Consider the following 15,918-nt stretch of genomic DNA (forward strand, 5'->3'; position numbering starts at 1 on the left):
TTTCCGTGCAACTGAACAGATGTTTATTGGGATAAGGTAAACATCTGTTCAGTATTTTAACATAAAAGTGTTTGATTGTGAGGCATTAAAAAGCCATAAAATGCAACGGGTCCATCAGACCCACAAACGCTGGCTGAGTAACACCAATATGAACATTCCACAAGGGTTTTAATCATACACATCTGACAGTATAATTGTTGCAAGTTTGCTGCCGTCTTGTGGACAACGTGAATAATTCAGGTTTGATTGATTGATCGAAACATTTATTAGTCGATTGCACAGTACAGTACATATTCCGTACAATTGACCACTAAATGGTAACACCCGAATAAGTTTTTCAACTTGTTTAAGTCGGGGTCCACGTGAATCAATTCAAGGTTAATTGCACTTTGAAGTAAACACAGCAGAGCATTTACATATACGACCCAAACCGAACAAACTGTTCTACTCGTGGCGCAAATGAAAACAAAAAGTCACCCCGTTTTAGTCACACGTGAAACAATCCGCTCACTAAACTTTGTGGGATTTATAAAAAAAACGTCCACTCACAAACACATACTTCAAAATGACACCCATTTAAATCCCCTGCAATGCCTGGTGGGAAAAATGCCAAACACTCTCTTCCACACTTATCCACGTTTGGCGCATTTTAGCTGCTTGATATTTCTGAGTGATCACAAAACGTGAAAGTAGTCACAAGGTAGAAGTTAAAGCTTCACATACTTTTAATATCCAATTATAGTAATCGTTAATTATACACCCATTATATAAAATATGTATGTATTTTTATGTATTTACATATACGAAACCCAAAACCAGTGAAGTTGGCTGTTGTGTAAATGGTAAATAAAAACAAATTACAATGATTTGCTAATTCTTTTCAACTTATAATCAATTAAATATCTTGTCTTTGCAGTCTATTTCATGTTCCAACTGAAAAACTTCATTTTTTTAATGCAAATAATCGATAACTTAGAATTTAATGGCAGCAACACACTGCAAAAAAGTTGCCACAGGGGCGTTTTTACCACTGTGTTACATGGCCTTTCCTTTTAACAACACTCAGTAAACGTTTGGGAACTGAGGAGACACATTTTTGAAGCTTCTCAGGTGGAATTCTTTCCCATTCTTGCTTGATGTACAGCTTAAGTTGTTCAACAGTCCGGGGGTCTCCGTTGTGGTATTTTAGGCTTCATAATGCGCCACACATTTTCAATGGGAGACAGGTCTGGACTACAAGCAGGCCAGTATAGTACCCGCACTCTTTTACTATGAACCCACGTTGATGTAACACGTGGCTTGGCATTGTCTTGCTGAAATAAGCAGGGGCGTCCATGATAACGTTGCTTGGATGGCAACATATGTTGCTCCAAAACCTGTATGTACCTTTCAGCATTAATGGTGCCTTCACAGGTGTGTAAGTTACCCATGTCTTGGGCACTAATACACCCCCATACCATCACAGATGCTGGCTTTTCAACTTTGCGCCTATAACAATCCAGATGGTTCTTTTCCTCTTTGTTCCAGAGGACACGACGTCCACAGTTTCCAAAAACAATTTGAAATGTGGACTCGTCAGACCACAGAACACTTTTCCACTTTGTATCAGTCCATCTTAGATGAGCTCAGGCCCAGCGAAGCCGACGGCGTTTCTGGGTGTTGTTGATAAACGGGTTTCGCCTTGCATAGGAGAGTTTTAACTTGCACTTACAAATGTAGCGACCAACTGTAGTTACGGACAGTGGTTTTCTGAAGTGTTCTTGAGCCCATGTGGTGATATCCTTTACACACTGATGTCGCTTTGTGATGCCGTACCGCCTGAGGGAATCGAAGATCACGGCCATTCAATGTTAGTTTTCAGCCTTGCAGTGATTTCTCCAGATTCTCTGAACCCTTTGATGATATTACGGAGCGTAGATGGTGAAATCCCTAAATTCCTTGCAAAAGCTGGTTGAGAAAGTTTTTTCTTAAACTGTTCAACAATTTGCTCACGCATTTGTTGACAAAGTGGTGACCCTCACCCCATCCTTGTTTGTGAATGACTGAGCATTTCATGGAATCTACTTTTATACCCAATCATGGCACCCACCTGTTCCCAATTAGCCTGCTCACCTGTGGGATGTTCCAAATAAGTGTTTGATGAGCATTCCTCAACTTTATCAGTATTTATTGCCACCTTTCCCAACTTCTTTGTCACGTGTTGCTGGCATCAAATTCTAAAGTTAATAATTATTTGCACAAAAAAAAAAACGTTTATGAGTTTGAACATCAAATATGTTGTCTTTGTAGCATATTCAACTGAATATGGGTTGAAAATGATTGTATTCCGTTTATATTTACATCTAACACAATTTCCCAACTCATATGGAAACGGGGTTTGTACAGTATATATATACATATATATATACATATACATATATATATATATATATATATATATATATATATATATATATATATATATATATATATATATATATATACACTACCGTTCAAAAGTTTGGGGTCACATTGAAATGTCCTTATTTTTGAAGGAAAAGCACTGTACTTTTCAATGAAGATAACTTTAAACTAGTCTTAACTTTAAAGAAATACACTCTATACATTGCTAATGTGGTAAATGACTATTCTCGCTGCAAATGTCTGGTTTTTGGTGCAATGTCTACATAGGTATATGGAGGCCCATTTCCAGCAACTATCACTCCAGTGTTCTAATGGTACAATGTGTTTGCTCATTGGCTCAGAAGGCTAATTGATGATTAGAAAACCCTTGTGCAATCATGTTCACACATCTGAAAACAGTTTAGCTCGTTACAGAAGCTACAAAACTGACCTTCCTTTGAGCAGATTGAGTTTCTGGAGCATCACATTTGTGGGGTCAATTAAACGCTCAAAATGGCCAGAAAAAGAGAACTTTCATCTGAAACTCGACAGTCTATTCTTGTTCTTAGAAATGAAGGCTATTCCACAAAATTGTTTGGGTGACCCCAAACTTTTGAACGGTAGTGTATATATATATATATATATATACATATACATATATATATATATATATATATACATATAAGTTTGGACACCCATGTCCTAATTCATTTGTGTGTATCTTTTAGGTCTGGTACATGGACGGTTACCACAACAACCGTTTTGTGCGGGAGTACAAGTCCATGCAGGACTTCATGACGTCGGACAACTTCACGTCCCACCGGCTGCCCCACCCGTGGTCCGGAACCGGTCAAGTGGTCTACAACGGCTCCATCTACTTCAACAAGTTCCAGAGCCACGTCATCATCAAGTTTGACTTCCGCACCTCCTCCATCAGCAAGTCCCGGCAGCTGGACTACGCCGGCTTCAACAACGCCTACCACTACGCCTGGGGCGGCCACTCCGACATCGACCTGATGGTGGACGAGGGGGGCCTGTGGGCCGTCTACGCCACCAACCAGAACGCGGGCAACATCGTGGTCAGCAAGTTGAACCCCAACACGCTGCAGATCGTTAAGAGCTATAGCACCAATCACCCCAAGAGGAGCGCCGGTGAGTCCTTCATGATCTGCGGCACGCTCTACGTCACCAACGGGTACTCTGGCGGTACCAAGGTCTACTACGCCTACTCTACCAACTCCTCTACGTACGAGTACATAGACATCGCCTTTCAGAATAAGTACTCGCACATTTCCATGTTGGACTACAACCCGCGAGACCGCGCCCTCTACGCCTGGAACAACGGGCACCAGGTGCTCTACAACGTCACACTGTTCCACGTCATCCGCTCCGAGGAACTGTAACCATCGATGGGATCTATATATCTTTGGAAGACTGCGTCAGCAAAAATATCCTACTAATAAAAACCAAGAGACTGAATGTGCACATAGGGGACTTTTACAAAGAAAGATCTTGGTATAGAACAGGGGTGTCAAACTCATTTTAGACACATGGAGAAAAATCCCTGGTAAAATCACGGCATGATAAATTAAAAATAAAGACAATTTCAGATTGTTTTCTTTGTTTAAAAATAGAACAAAGACATTCTGAAAATGTACAAATCATTATGGTTTTTTTTACACTTACATGTTGCAGTTAATAGTATTCTACCTTAATTTGTCGTTATTTATACTTTCTAAATAAATGATGTGATAATGTTCATCAGTCAACTAATTTATGTTAATTTTCAAAATATCAAGATAAAAAAAAATGGTAACACTTTAGTACGGGGAACATATTCACTAGAGATGTCCGATAATATCGGACTGACGATATTATCGGGCCGATAAATGCTTTAAAATGTGATATCGGAAATTATCGGTATCGGTTTCAAAAAGTAAAATGTATGACTTTTTAAAAACGCCGCTGTACGGAGTGGTACACGGACGTAGGGAGAAGTACAGAGCGCCAATAAACCGGCCCAACATAATATCTACGGCTTTTCACACACACAAGGCATACTTGGTCAACAGCCATACAGGTCACACTGAGGGTGACCGCATAAACAACCTTAACACTGTTACAAATATGCGCCACACTGTGAACCCACACCAAACAAGAATGACAAAACACATTTCGGGAGAACATCCGCACCGTAACACAACATAAACACAACAGAACAAATACCCAGAACCCAGAAGAATTTGGGAGCATGTCCCAAATTCCAAGCTACTGTTTTGAGGCATGTTAAAAAAAAAATAATGCACTTTGTGACTTCAATAATAAATATGGCAGTGCCATGTTGGCATTTTATTTTTTCCATAACTTGAGTTGATTTATTTTGGAAAACCTTGTTACATTGTTTAATGCATCCAGCGGGGCATCACAACAAAATTAGGCATAAATAATGTGTTAATTCCACGACTGTATATATCGGTTGATATCGGAATCGGTAATTAAGAGTTGGACAATATCGAATATCGGCAAAAAAGCCATTATCGGACATCTCTAATATTCACCATTAATTAGTTGCTTACTAACATGCAAGTTAGTAACATATTGGCTCTTAATTAGTCATTATTAAGTACTTATTAATGCCTTATTCTGCATGGCCTTATTATACAACAACCCTAACCCTAACCAAATAACTCTAAATTAAGTCTTCCTTGCTTCCTAGTGTCCAAATAACTCTTAATTAAGTCTTTGTTACTTAGAATATGTTCCCCATACTTAAGTGTTACCAAAAAATATCGAAATCAAATTACAGGATGTTATTTATGTGGTTTGCTCATTTTCCTCGACCTGTGCACTAACATCATGTGGCTTGTTTTTTTTTATTGTTTTTTTTACATATGTAGCATCATCTACAAATATACAAAGAATTGCTATTGTGACATCTAGTGGACACATTTAGAACAGCAGTTTCTTTCAGTGAAAAATGTCGGCTAATTTTTGTACTTCGCAAACTCACTTACGTTTGACACCCCTGGTAAAGAATGTCATAATATCGGACTGTTGGATTTAAAGAAAAAAAGCAATTTTGTATATTTAACAACAACAACAAAAAAGCTCTTAATATGAATACTAGTTACCTGATAGTTGACGTTCTTTTGATAGCTCATTTTGTTGGAATGAAACACTTTGATTGTTTACCGCATAGAAAATGATTGTACAAGTAGGCTACATATATATATATATACATATATATATATACAGTGTATATCAAATTTAAAAGAATACGAAAGAACAGATGCCAAAAAACATGCCTTTTTTATACACCGTAACGGTTTGTCGACCCACGCTCGTCCAATGGCTGTGATTTCGAGTCTGGAAGCAAAGACTATTGTCGGACCGCCCGGTGCGACGCCAGGCGGAACTCGTCGGGAGGATCATACCTGGTCCGTTTTGTCATATCGTTTTCATCGGGCACAGTAGCAAATAAAGTCTGTGAAGAACAATGACAGCAAACAATAACAAAAAAGACTTCCCCCAAAACGACCCGAGGGCCCATGACTGTTGGAGGAGATCACCTTCCCGCGTTGGTGTACGTGCGGAAAAAGGATTATTTTTATTTTTATTTTTTTTGCATGAGTGTTTTTTAGCGCTATGGTTTACGCTACTGAATGTCTTTTGCTGTGCGGTACTATTTAAAAAAAAAAAAAAAATATGTTGGGACTTCACTTTGGGAATTGGGGGACTTTTGATTTTTATTCTATCTCTCAGCTTTTTTTATATCTAATTATCGGTTTGTTTGATTTGTACTTCTCTCCAGTCCTTGTATCACTGTGACTGTCGGCACAGTAATCTTTGTTTATTTAGGTCTGACTGCATGGGTGGAATCCGTTAAGCAAAGGAAAAAAAACAAAAAAAAAACATGACAGAATGTATGTAGTCGGGATTTATATTTGGTTATATTTTATTCAAAGGATGTTCCCGTTTTATGTCACGTATTCGCTTGTGAAGGACAATGCTGTGTTCAATGTAATCCCCTCGGACAAACGGACCTTTTTTTTCCCTCTCTCTTCCTTTTGAGTTGTATTGGACGTGTTGTACCTGAAATGAGATAGTTAACTGATTTGTGTCAATAAAAAAAGAGAAATAGCGTGTTTAGAATCATCGCTTTCCAAATATTTACAACCTTCTAATGAGATTTATTATGAAAACACAGCAATTTGCATGCCGGGCCTGTAATTGAAGATGCTACTTTGCACAGAAATGGTTATAGTGTATTTACTACCTCCGCCAGGAGGTTATATAACTCGTGCTATTAGGCGGATTTTCACGACACTTTTAGTAAGGGACAAGGTTAAGGTTTTCATTGTATAATAGTGTGACTCTCCACCCCTTTTAAGGGGACGGGCAATATGTGCATTCGTATAGTTAGGAGGAGATGCCTCGTTAAGCAGGAAAAATTCAACTGATTTGAGCCAGGTTTCGCTGAGACCAATGACGTTAAGATTGTTGTCTCTAATGACCTCATTAACTAATAACATTTTGGGAGACAATGATCTGATGTTTAAAAAGCCCATATTGTAGGTAGTGGGCTGTTTTGAGGAATTTTTGTTAATGTTATCCGTAGTAGTGATATTAATAACGTTAACCTACTCAGTGGCCGAGTGGTTAGAGTGTGCGCCCTGAGATCGGTAGGTTGTAATTTCAAACCCCGGCCAAAGACTATAAAAATGGGACCCATTACCTTCCTGCTTGGCACTCAGCTTCAAGGGTTGGAATTGGGGGATGAATCACCAAAAATGATTCCCGGGCGTGGCCACCACTGCTGCTCACTGCTCCCCTCACCTCCCAGTGATCAAGGGTGATGGATCAAATGCAGAGAATAATTTCGCCACACCTAGTGTGTGTGTGACAATCATTGGTACTTTAACTTTAACTTTAAATAATTTCTACGACGTTTACTTTTCTGTGTGTGTTAGGGCTGTCTAACAATGAGAATAATTAGCGTGATTAATTACAGTTCATAAAGAACTAAAAAATAATTGCAATTAATCACGCATACATATACTTTTTTGTCATTAATAAGTATAGAAATGTTTGAGTTTTCATTACCATGAATGGACAATTAGTTTGCTTTAATGAAATGTTTTTTAAACATTACGCTTTTTTTTAAAAATTTGCTCAACACAAAATGGACATAAACATGCTTTTATAGGCAATAAAAATATGACCTGCACTGCGTTGTTTTTGTGCCATATTTTGTAGCAATACCGAATTTGTATTCTTGCTGTAGGAGAACTTGCATTTAGAGGAGGAGCTACACTTCCAAGTTTCGATGCCAGTTTCAGTAGCATCTGACCAGATCTAAGCTTATGAGTCTATGAATGCGAATTTTGCGACCGATCAATATGTTGGCGTACAAGGGGCTGCAGATAACAGTCGGATGCCCCGAATGTCATAGAGACTGAGGAAGTAACCCGCCGACACGCACGTCTGTGCAATTTTTTTGGGCACAAAAAATGCTAACTTTGAGAACCCTGCCCAGTGACCCAAACTTTAACCAAGTTTGCCCTGTCTTCCAAGAAAATTAACATGTCAAAAACACTTCAGAGTACCCATGACCTTGTTAATGGATGTTCTCATTCATCTAGGTCATTGTATTCTCAGGGCATTCAATCGATCGCAAATGGACTCTATAGTTTGTCTTAGAAGACGTTTTGTCCAGGTAGGCTTCATCAGTTCACGCTCACAGATTTAGATTGGTCAGGTCTAGTCTTAGGTCAGTTTTGACAAAAGACTGAGATTGGTCAAATCTGACCAATCTAGGTCTAAGACTTGATCTGACCAATCTTACCTTCTCTTCTCACTCCATGCTAAAAATGAACCGCAAGACATCAAGATGGCGTAACCAAACTTGATAGTCGATACTGTGACCTGATTAGCTCTTAGCGTGACACTCCCACTGATCAGTCATCACTTCATTGGCAAGTGCCTTTGTTCATGCAACCAACCTTGCCTTGCAACTTCCTGTTTCTTCGACAAAGAAAACAAAAAATACAGTATATTGAACGCTTTATTGAACATATTTTATATTGTTATCGATTCTATCGAGATGTATATTAATACCGTTTTATCGCCCAGCCCATACGCAGTAGTCCACTGTTTGCCTGTGATACACTCATGTAAGTCCGGACTAAAAACTTAACAAGCATACATGTCAGCTTGTAGCATTCAGACATAAATAATTATGCCAATGTATTCAAAATGTTAAAAAAAATTCTGCTTTTTATATAAACAGGTAAAACCCAAAACTGTTTAGTGGATTTATTTTATATCAGTTTAGATGTAAAATGACTTCAGTCCTATTGCAATTGCTTGTCCACGCCCTCGGAAGGAACCTTTTTCATTTAGTTTGACTTTGGTTCAGTCAGATGGAACGAGTAGATATAGTAACAGTTTCTTCTTCATTGAATATTTGAACTTACAAAGTATTTCAAACAGCTTTGAAAACGAAACAAAGAAATACTTGCATGCAGTACTCAACTCTAGGGCGTACCAGATATAAAGTCTTTGAAGGACTGCTCAGTACTCATGCTGCGTACTGTACACACTCGCAGTGGAAAGCCTAACCAAATCAGGATGTAGTACGAACGGGACTGCACGGTTTCAGGGGAGGCGTTTGTTTGTTTTAGTGGAGGACGCACCAAACTATTGAGACCTGGCGTCAAATAGAGTGGAGGCTAATTCCAACCTAAAGAGTGTTCTCAGGACATTCAATCGATCACAAATGTACTGTTTGGTTTGTCTTAGAAGACGTGTCGCCTCTCATCCAAATAGGCTTCATCAGTTCATACTCACAGACTTAGGTTGGTCAGATCTAGTCTTCAACTTAGGCTTCGACCAAAAACTAGATCTGACCAAATCTAAACTTATGAGTCTATGAATGCAAATTTTGCGAACAATCAATATGTTGGAGTAAGAGGGGCTGCACATAACAGTCAAATGCCCCGACTCTCATAGACTGAGGAACCACCCCACCGACACGCACATCCATGCAATTATTTGGGGCACAAAAAAATGTAAACTTTGAGAACTCGCCGAGTGACCCAAACTTTAACCAAGTTTGCCCTGTCTTCCAGGATTCTTTCTACAGAAAATAAACAGCATTCATAACCTTGTGTATGGATGTTCTCATTCACCGAGGTCATTGTATTCTGAGGGCATTCAATCGATCGCAAATGGACTCTATAGTTTGTCCAGGTAGGCTTCATCAGTTCATGCTTACAGGATTAGATTGATCAGATCTAGTCTTAGGTCAGTTTTGACCAAATCCTTAGATTAGGCAGATCTAGTCTTTGGTCAAATCTGACCAATCTAGGTCTAAGACGAGATCTGCCCAATCTAAATCTTTTGTCAGATCTGACCTAAGTCTAAGACTATAGTTGACCAATCTAAGTCTTTGGTCAGATCTGACCAAAGTCTAAGATGAGATCTGACCATACTAAGACTATGAGCATGAACTGATAAAGGCTACTTGTGTGAGAGGCAAAACGTCTTCTCCGACAAACCAAACAGTCCATGTTATGACCTGTCACTCTAGGTCATATTCTGTTTTGTATTTGTTATTATTCTCCTGAGTCTTGTGTTCATTTCTGTCCAAGCGCTCCCTTTGTTGACATTTTCTGCACCTGCCTCTGGTTGGGGGTCGTGTTCGCTCTACGCGACTTACGTTTGGTTACTAGCTAAACTGTAAGTTCATACCTGTTTTCATGTTATGTTGCTAAGCTAAGTTAGCCTCAAGCTTTCCCAGCACAACACTGGTTAAAATTGAGTTTTGCATTTGGAGAATAAATCATCATCTCACCTGCAAACCTCAACATCAAAGTCAGATTCTTTAACTCCAACGTCAAAGCAGTCCTCTTATACGGAGCAGAGACCTGGAGAACCACAGCTGACACCGTCAAAAAAGTGCAGGTCTTCTATAACAGCTGCCTGCGGAAGATTCTCTACATCCGATGGCCAGACACCATCAGCAATACTGAAGTCTGGCAATGAACAAATCAGCTTCCCGCGCAAGTGGAAATTAAGAAACGCAGATGGCGCTGGATAGGCCACACTCTGCGTCAGCCCACAAATACCATTACTAGACAAGCCCTAATACGGAACCCGCAGGGCAAGCGGAAAAGGGGCCGTCCCAGAAACACCTGGCGCAGAGACCTGGAGGCAGACACGAAGAGCATGACAATGACCAACTGGAGAGAACGGCCCAAGACAGAAATGCCTGGAGATGACTTGTTGACGGCCTATGCCCCAGAAGGGGTAGTAGGCGTAAGTAAGTAAATCACCTTCACGCTGCTTCCTGCCGTCCTTCCGTATCCACGACCATCACAAACCATGCGACCAGAATGCAACAGTCCAGTTGCGATTGACTGAATGCCCTTAGAATACAACGACTTGGATGAAAGAGAACATCTATAGACAACCTACTGATTGCTTTGAAGTGTTTTTGACATGTTGATTGGCTTTGGCAAAGTATCCTGGAAGACGGGGCAAGCTGGGTTGAAGTTTGGGTATATGAGCAGAGTTCTAGGAATTCAATTTTTTTGTTCCAGAGTGTTTAATTGTTAGCATTCTTGGAATATCCCCTTTTCTGTCTTGCCTCTGGTGAGGGCAGTCACATTTTTTTCCGCTCCCTTCTTCTCCCAGCTTGCTCTCTTCGTTTTGTCTTGTCTGAACTTTTTTGAAGCCTCTTTCTTTGCGCTGTCCTCCAAATCTAAACATCAGACATGGAAATGATCAGCTGGACTCTCGACGCAATTGACAAAATCTTTTCGATGAGGAAAAGAGGTTCGGGGGAGCCTGGCTGCCCTGATGGAACCATTGCTGCGGGGTACGTGGGAGATTCCTGGGATAAATGGAGAATCATGTGCCTCTCAGTCCTTTCCATCGAGGACGGGGAAGACATCTACCTATTTGGAACCGTGATCGAGGGGCACCTGCTGGTTGGGCTGGGCATTGCTCTGGTGTATCGTCAAATTCGTAAGACGACGGCAGCCACTCAAGGAGCCCAAAGACTGTTCGTCGCAATGGATGGTTTGGGCCGGGCTGTGGGATCACAGACTGTGGCGATTTCTGAACTGAAACGCAAGATGGATCGCATCATGGAGAAGCTTGAAAAGGAAACATTGAATATGAGAGCAGCCAGCATGGACGAATACAACAGACAAGTCATTGTATTGTCTGCTCGCGGAAAACAAACATACTAATCTACGATTTGACTCCCTCGAATGGCCTGAAAACACCCCCGAGGACACCTCAATGATGGACGCTTTTGACCTCCCTCCCTCCTCAACGACACCTAGAGTCGAACTTTTTCTTGCATGCAGAACGGCCCCAGTCTATGAACATTACATCATCACACCCAAGACAATGGGCACATACACACATTTTTCTTATCTTTTACGGGGCGCCTTTGGCGACCCATCAGCGTTCCTGTTCTGTAACCCTGTACACTGTTTGTTTGTCTAATCTTGAACGGGTTTGTGCTGAAAACATAGTTTTGTTGTACTTGTGCAATAACAATAAAGTCCTATCCTATCCTTATATGTTTTCTTCACCAGCATCGGACCTCGTCAATGATGTCCTTTGTTTTCTGAAAAGCTGTCCTTTTGGTTGATGCAACGATTTACCCCCCGTTTTCCCCTGATACGCACGCACTCCATTTCGCCTTCCCCGCCCGCCGCTTCGTCCTCCATTCCCCGGCTGTCAATCTCACCCATTCTCTACGGCCTCACTTTCCCCCCCGGCCGCCTCTTAGTCCCTCTGATGTTTCAATCGATGAATAAATGATTGCTTCTATTTTCACTGGGAGTGCGTGGCCAACACAAGCTGCTTTGCTCCCTGGAACGCGGTCGAGATATGATTCGGGGGGATGAAATTGAAAAAAATGAGGAAAAAAAAGAAAACGAGGCGGCGAGTGTTGTCAGTGGGAAGATCTCAAAGCTTGTGACTGAATGAGCTGTCAGTCAGGAAGCTGAATACATTAGCATTTGGTTTTCGCTGAGACTGGCACGTCAGGACCAACACTCCCTGACAGTTGCGTTTCGTTTCTCCCGTCACCGCGCCCTGTTTATTTGTCAGGCAAACAGGTGCAGTAGGCTAATTAGCTCGTGTACACTTTGACCTCCGAGCAGTACCACTGCAGCGGCAGCAGTTTGGGGAATGAAAGGACGGACGCGACGAGAGGTTTCACCTTGCTTGGACCAGCTAGAGGGAGCACAACAACAATTCCCCCCCCCAAGGACGACACCACTTATCAGTAATAGAAAGCTACAAGGCAACAAAGAGGTTGTGTGGCGTTGCAGCGAGTCTACACTACCGCACAAAAATGGATGTCACAGTGTCATTGCAAACATTTTGCTTTGACCCTTGGGGGGGCCGCTTTTTTTTTTGCAACAACCTCGTCAACGGAGGCATTACTTGGCTGCAACCAGCAGGGGGGGAAATTGATTGAGCAAATTTGTAGCCAACATGACGTCAGCTACCGTTGAGCTGACACAGGCCCATCCTGAGTAGCTTCGAAAACCCATCCATCCATCCATTTCCTACCGCTTGTCCCTTTCGGGGTCGGGAGGGGTGCTGGAGCCTATCTCAGCTGCATTCGGGCGGAAGGCGCGTGTCAGGTTCAAACACTGATGACATCTATTAAACAGACGAGAAGCAAGGAATCATGCAGAGACAGTTACATTTTGCTCATGTTTTGGGCTGTACTCTAGTTAACAGATCCAAACTACGTTCTAAAAGTTCAGCCCACGTGCTTCCTCTATTTATTTGGGAGGTCCCTGGTTACATCACTGACAGATCACCTTAAATGATATGGCAGGCCACATTAATGAGGTGACGAACCACTTTAAACTATATGGCTGGCTACATTAAATGACACACACTGAATGACATAGCGGGCCATTTTAATGACGTGACAGACCACCTTAAATGATATGGCGGGCCACTTTAATGACGGGCCACTTTAATGACGTGACAGCCTACATTAAATGACATGACAGTCACTTTTAATAATGTGGCAGGCCACACTGAATGACATGGCGGGCCAATTTAATGACGTGACAGACCACCTTAAATGACATGGCAGGCCACATGAATGAGGTGAGGAACCACTATAAATTATATGGCTGGCTACATTAAATGACACACACTGAATGACATAGCGGGCCATTTTAATGACGTGACAGACCACCTTAAATGACATGGCGGGCCACTTTAATGACGGGCCACTTTAATGACGTGACAACCCACGTTAAACAACATGACGGACCACATTGAATGACATGACAGTCACTTTTAATAACATGGCAGGCCACACTGAATGACATGGCGGGCCAATTTAATGACGTGACAGACCACCTTAAATGACATGGCAGGCCACATTAATGAGGTGACGAACCACTATAAATTATATGGCTGGCTACATTAAATGACACACACTGAATGACATAGCGGGCCATTTTAATGACGTGACAGACCACATTTAAAGGCCTACTGAAAGCCACTACTACCGACCACGCAGTCTGATAGTTTATATATCAATGATGAAATCTTAACATTGCAACACATGCCAATATGGCCGTGTTAACTTATAAAGTGCAATTTTAAATTTCCCGCTAAACTTCCGGTTCAAAACGCCTTTGGAGGATGACGTATGCGCGTGACGTCGAGAGATCCACGGAAGTGTTTGGACCATATTGGACACAATACACAGAGCTCTGTTTTCTTCGACAAAATTCCACAGTATTCTGGACATCTGTGTTGGTGAATCTTTTGCAATTTGTTTAATGAACAACGGAGACTGCAAAGAAGAACGTTGTAGGTGGGATCGGTGTATTAGCGGGTGGCTGTAGCAACACAACAAGGAGGACTTTGACTTGGATAGCAGACACGCTAGCGGCGAACTCACCTTGACTTCCTACGTCTCCGGGCCGCCGACCGCATCTTCAAACGCTGGAACGCAGGTGAGCACGGGTGTTGATGAGCTGAGGAATGTTTTTATCATAGCTCTGACGAGGTCCCGTTGTTAAGTTAGCGTCGTTAGCAACAGCATTGCTAGGCTTCGACAGGCGTCGAATACACATTAACCGTGTATTTACATGTCCAGTGTTTGGTTCGGTGTCTCCTGATAGTAGTATTGTTGATCTTCTGTCTATCCTTCCAGTCAGGGATTTATTTATTTAGTTTCTATCTGCATTTGAGACAGATGCTATCACGTTAGCTCATGCTAAGAGCTTCGTCGATGATGGGGGAAGTCCTTCGTCGCGCCGCCGATCGCTGGAACGCAGGTGAGCACGGCTGTTGATGTAACCGTGTAGTTACATGTACATGGTTTAATAGTATTGTTGATCTTCTGTCTATCCTTCCAGTCAGGGGTTTATTTCTTTTGTTTCTATCTGCATTTGAAAACGATGCTATCACGTTAGCTCAGTAGCTAAGTGTGTCACCGATGTATTGTCGTGGAGATAAAAGTCACTCTGAATGTCCATTTCGCGTGCTCGACTCTCATTTTCAAGAGGATATAGTATCCGAGGTGGTTTAAAATACAAATCCGTGATCCACAATAGAAAAAGGAGAGAGTGTGGAATCCAATGAGCCAGCTTGTACCTAAGTTACGGTCAGAGCGAAAAAAGATACGTCCGGCACTGCCTCTAGTTCTTCACTCTAACGTTCCTCATCCACGAATCGTTCATCCTCGCTCAAATTAATGGGGTAATCGTCACTTTCTCGCTCCTAATATCTCTCGCTCCATTGTAAACAACGGGGAATTGTGAGCAGCACTACCGCTTGTGACGTCACGCTACTTCCGGTAGGGGCAAGGTTTTTTTTCATCAGCGAGCAAAAGTTGCGAACTTTATCGTCGATTTTCTCTACTAAATCCTTTCAGCAAAAATATGGCAATATCGCGAAATGATCAAATATGACAAATAGAATGGATCGGCTATTCCCGTTTAAATAAAAAAAATTCATTTCAGTAGGCCTTTAATGACATGGCGGGCCACCTTAATGACGTGGCGGGCCACCTTAATGACGTGGCGGGCCACATTGAATGACAAGACATGCCAGTTTAATGACGTGACAGCCCACATTAAACAACATGACGGACCACATTGAATGACATGACGGCCACTTTTAATGATGTAGCAGGTCACACTGAATGACATGGCGGGCCATTTTAATGACGTGACAAACCACCTTAAATGACATTGCAGGCCACCTTAATGATGTGACGAACCACTTTAAATTATATGGCTGGCTACATTCAATGACACGTTGAATGACATAGCGGGCCATTTTAATGATGTGACAGACCACCTTAAATGACATAGCAGGCCACTTTAATGACGTGACAGCCCACTTTAAACAACATGACGGACCACATTGAATGACGTGACAGTCACTTTTAATAATGTGGCAGGCCAATTTAAATGATACGGCAGGCCACATTAATGAGGTTACGAACCACTTTAAAGTATATGGCTG

General features: G+C 41.6%; 1 protein-coding gene and 1 long non-coding RNA gene across 4 annotated transcripts in view; one reads left to right on the forward strand and one right to left on the reverse strand.

Annotated features, from left to right (window-relative positions):
- Positions 1-4,683, forward strand: part of LOC133656133 (noelin) — a 78,308-nt gene extending 73,625 nt beyond the window's left edge. For both annotated transcript variants that reach the window (XM_062057016.1, XM_062057014.1), the window contains exon 6: positions 3,111-4,683. In XM_062057016.1, coding sequence (XP_061913000.1) covers positions 3,111-3,785 — 675 coding nt within the window. In that variant the 3' untranslated portion in view covers positions 3,786-4,683. The remainder of the gene's footprint in view (positions 1-3,110) is intronic.
- LOC133656134 (uncharacterized) overlaps positions 1-15,918 on the reverse strand; it is a 252,413-nt gene that overhangs the window by 168,517 nt on the left and 67,978 nt on the right. The gene's annotated exons all lie outside the window — the stretch shown is intronic.

Source organism: Entelurus aequoreus, linkage group LG08, assembly GCF_033978785.1.
Source record: "Entelurus aequoreus isolate RoL-2023_Sb linkage group LG08, RoL_Eaeq_v1.1, whole genome shotgun sequence".
NCBI classification, from domain to species: domain Eukaryota; kingdom Metazoa; phylum Chordata; class Actinopteri; order Syngnathiformes; family Syngnathidae; genus Entelurus; species Entelurus aequoreus.